The 4,311-nt window shown below is 35.1% G+C and overlaps 1 protein-coding gene across 1 annotated transcript; it reads left to right on the top strand.

The window, feature by feature from the left end:
• Positions 1 to 1,274: 1,274 nt before the first annotated feature.
• Positions 1,275 to 4,009, top strand: LOC109214391. The gene is made up of 2 exons (XM_019378306.1): positions 1,275 to 2,487; positions 3,536 to 4,009. The coding sequence occupies exon 1, from the start codon at positions 1,448 to 1,450 to the stop codon at positions 2,480 to 2,482; it is 1,035 nt and encodes a 344-aa protein (XP_019233851.1). The 5' UTR covers positions 1,275 to 1,447; the 3' UTR covers positions 2,483 to 2,487; positions 3,536 to 4,009.
• Positions 4,010 to 4,311: the final 302 nt, after the last annotated feature.

Raw genomic sequence — 4,311 nt, 5'->3', positions numbered from 1 at the left:
ATAAGCTATTAATGCACATCTCCACTTTTCTTCCTCTGGTGCTACTTCCTCTTCTTCCAATTGCACTACTGGTTGACCATCCACCAGTTGGGGAGGGATGTATGAAAAGGCCATGCCATTAGCACCTGATCTATTACCTTTAAACAGGTTAGTCCATGTCCCCATCTGCTTTGGATCCTCTGCTCGTTTTTGAACGCCTTGTACCACTTCTGTCACTGTTCCATTGGTTACTGTAGCATTTCCTCCCAGTGGTTGTTGCGTATTCTTTGCTGCACTCATTTCTGTTTCCTTTGTCACTTGTGTATTCTCTGCTTCTTTAGTTACTGTCATCCCTGTAATTGGCTTAAGATTAGCACTTGTTGAACCATCAATTGACCTAGGGTTTGTAATTTGAAGGTTTTCTCCTTCAGAGCTAGGAGTTATTTCATCAATTAATTGCAGTCATTGTGCCACTGTTTTTGGAATTGTTGCAGATCCCAGTATATTGGTTCTCTTATCCTCCATTATCTGAGTTGGAGTAGTTTCACTTATCTTAGGTCGAGCTTCTTCAACTTGCACTCAAGCTCCCACTGAGCTTCCAAAAGCGACTAGCGGAACTTTCTTCGGTCTACCTCGTCCTCGCCCTCTTGCCATGGACGATTCCGGCGTACAGTTAGCTGACGTGCACCGATCGCATGAGAGAGAAGAGAAGGAAGAGAGATAACAATAATTTACGCTTACTTTCTCTCTCTCTCTCTCTCTCTCTCTCTCTCTCTCTCTCTTTATATATATATATATATATATATATATATATATATATATATATATATATATATATATATATATTAGAGAGATGAAATATTCATTATAGATTTTAACTCTATATACTGACGTTGTAAAAGATATTTACATAATCAGGTCACTTACGTAATTATATATAACTCTATTTAATATCGTGACCTAAAGTAATTGCACTTAATTTACTATAACAAGTTAATCTTTGCATTGTAAAGTATATAACCAAAATCCTCATACTGAAATGATTTAGGTTTAAAGCTTCTGCAAGTAAAAAAAATTAGCTCTTAATGTTATTTATTGGATTTGAGATCTGACTCTAGAAATTTTTCTCAAGTGTGCTTGTGAATATATGTAGAGATATATATATATAGTAATTCCTAAAATAACTCACATCCTACCATTGCCTCCGAAGGCTTAGGAGATAAGACTTCCACTTTTCCTTTTGTGAATTTTCATGGCACCATTCTCTAATTTTTTTCTTAATCACTGTCCACAAATTTCCAATTTTTTTGCTTCTCTCTGTCCCCTTCAGTATTTGGGAATAATTTTCCAATTCCTCCTCTGACTTTCATCTTCATCACATTGTACATATAAATCATCTTATCATTTCTACATTCGTTTTTGTTGTTTTTGCCCTATAGTTTATATATGTTTAACGTAAAGGCTGGCTATGTTTAACACGCCCTTTGTTCTATCTTTTGCACTTTTATTATCATTTCCTCTTCTTTTCCTTTTCGCCCCACGAATATTTCCACCAAAACACGTAGAAATCTCTATTCCTGATGAACTTGATGATTTAGCTTTATTCAGGCGCGCTACCCTTGCTTCCATTGATAGGGGCGGTGGTGCCATCTCTCGTCTTGGCACCACCAACCCCCGTCTCAAGATCGCTTTTCTCTTCCTCACCAACACTGATCTTCATTTCGCTCCTCTTTGGGATCGATTCTTCGCCAGCCACGATGGCCTTTACAATATTTACATCCATGCAGATCCTTCATCCAAAGTTTCGCCACCTGGCGGGCGGATTTTCAAGGGCCGTTTCATCGCAGCCAAGAGGACTCAACGTGCATCACCTACCCTAATATCAGCTGCTCGTCGCCTTATGGCGACGGCCCTCTTAGACGACCCATTAAATTCCTATTTTGCCCTTGTATCACAACATTGCATCCCTTTACATTCATTCAACTATATTTACAACTCCCTCTTCACATCTCAATTCCCCGAATATCGGAGCTTCATCCAAATATTATCCAACGAGTCGTACATGTGGGACCGATACGTTGCACGTGGCGAAAGTGCAATGCTACCCGAAGTACCATTCGATAGGTTTCGGTTTGGGTCTCAATTCTTTGTTCTGACGCGAAGGCATGCATTGGTAGTAATTAGGGATAGGAGGTTATGGAGGAAGTTTAGATTACCTTGTTTGAACGACGATTCGTGTTATCCTGAGGAGCATTATTTTCCTACACTTTTGTCAATGGAGGATCCTGAAGGTTGTACACAGTATACATTAACTCGTGTTAATTGGACGGAGAGTGTTGACGGACACCCACGTACTTATTTTCCGGCGGATATTTCGCCGGAGCTTATTTATAAGCTCCGGGAATCGAATTCTACGTATTCCCACATGTTTGCAAGAAAATTCTCACCGGATTGTCTGAAGCCGTTGATGGAAATTGCAGACAAGGTCATTTTCCGGGATTAAATCGGGTATGTTTATTTTAAAAAATAAATTTCTTACATTTGTAGCAAAAATATTTAGCTACCATTTGGAATATATTTGGTTGAAACTTAAAAAAAGAGTTGTGCAGTTATGTTGAAAACTAATTTTTGGAATTGTATTTTATTTGAAAAATCTTGAAGTTTTATGAGTGGAAGAAAAAACATTGCCAAAAAACACCCCTAAACCATTTTTTGGGAACTTGAAAATCTTTGATTTTTTTTCTTTTTCAAAACATGATCATATTTCATAAACAAAATATTTTCAAAACTTTTTTGAAAAAATAAAGCCAAAATCTATAGCCAAACGGGAGCTTAGGAGTCGTATGGTTATTGGGATTAAAAAAAAAAAATCTTATGGAAAAGATTGGTAATACCATTTCATACCATTTTTGATTCGCATTTCGTTTTTCATACTATAGGTTATATCGAGATAACTTTATAGAAAATTTAGTATATTATTTCATATTGGATCTAACATGGAAATTGGAATAACTTATGGTAGGACTTTACGGAAATAAAACACCTAAATGGTAATTTTCTTTATTGATTTATCAATTGCGTACCATGTTTGTCATCAGATGCGAAGCATAATTTTGTCAATATTGATATATCATTTTTTGTAATATTTATTTCCCTAATTTCTTTATGAATCACCCAAATTACCATTTTCTACTAATAAATATTACACACATGAAAATAAGGCAATTTTTCGTTAATTATTAAAGAGTTACATAATATTTTCATCGGAGTAGAATTCATTATGGCCTGATTCGTTTTCCCTAATATTGATTTATGATGAGATATATGGCCAAGAAAATGATCTCCTATGACTAGTTACAATTTTTGTAGAATTTAAAAAAAAAAAAAAAAAAATCTACTAAGGTCTATTGTGTTTTACTTACTGATCTCATGTGTAATATTTTATTAATCTCGTGTAAAAATGACCAGACAATTAAAATAATATTTATAATGGGCCATAAAACCAATCTCCCCTTTGTTGTCTTACTGAAGCGTGTTACTTTATTTGATTCTGCAGGTGGTTTGAAATGTTGTTTTAGGTTATTGTAGGAACCAAATGCCTGAAGGCTGAAGCAGGAAGAGGCTGAGGTTCATGCCAAAGCCCTCTCAAAATAAACAAATGCTGCTGCTATTTGGTGGTTTCTCTTGTACATAAATTAGAGAACTGCCTTGGCTTTCTAGTTGGTTGGATAAAAACTTACTCGTATCGGGTGTTTACAAACTGTGAAATGATATGATTGTCAAAATGGTGCTAATTATGGGGTTAGACTGCAGTTAGAGAAGGATTTGGTGCAAGGATAAGCAAAATGTAGCAAACATGCTTATCTCTTGTTCTTTCCTTTTACACATACTTTTTATGAGGTTTTCAATTTGTTACTACTATATATATATATATCCCTTATAATTTTATATATTATACAAACCTCTTCTTTTATATTTGTGTAAAAGAACTACTATATTGTTATCTAGATGTAGAAGATTTTGCCACTGATCATGTGTGTCAATTTTATTCTTTTTTAATTTTATTTGGTGTAACAAAATTATCTTATTTTATTTTAGTTTCTTAATGCTAGATGCGTTCATTAATTAGTCCAGTAACAACAATTATGTGTCAATCCCAAATAAGTTAGGGGCGGCTATATGAATTCTTACTTTTTCATTTAAGCTCAAGTTATGTTATCATCATATGAGGACTCATTTCAAATTGATAGTAATTTTTATGTTGGCGGCTAACGTACCATAATGCTCCTCCTGCACCAGAGTTTTGGGACTAGCAATGCGAGCAATGTCACA

The sequence above is a fragment of the Nicotiana attenuata genome, unplaced genomic scaffold, assembly GCF_001879085.1.
Source record: "Nicotiana attenuata strain UT unplaced genomic scaffold, NIATTr2, whole genome shotgun sequence".
NCBI lineage: Eukaryota > Viridiplantae > Streptophyta > Magnoliopsida > Solanales > Solanaceae > Nicotiana > Nicotiana attenuata.
This window is presented reverse-complemented; position numbering and strand designations above follow the sequence as displayed.

Bases quoted from the DNA above. Each gene is read 5' to 3' on its own strand.
- LOC109214391 (XM_019378306.1), top strand. From the start codon at position 1,448: ATGTTTAACACGCCCTTTGTTCTATCTTTTGCACTTTTATTATCATTT.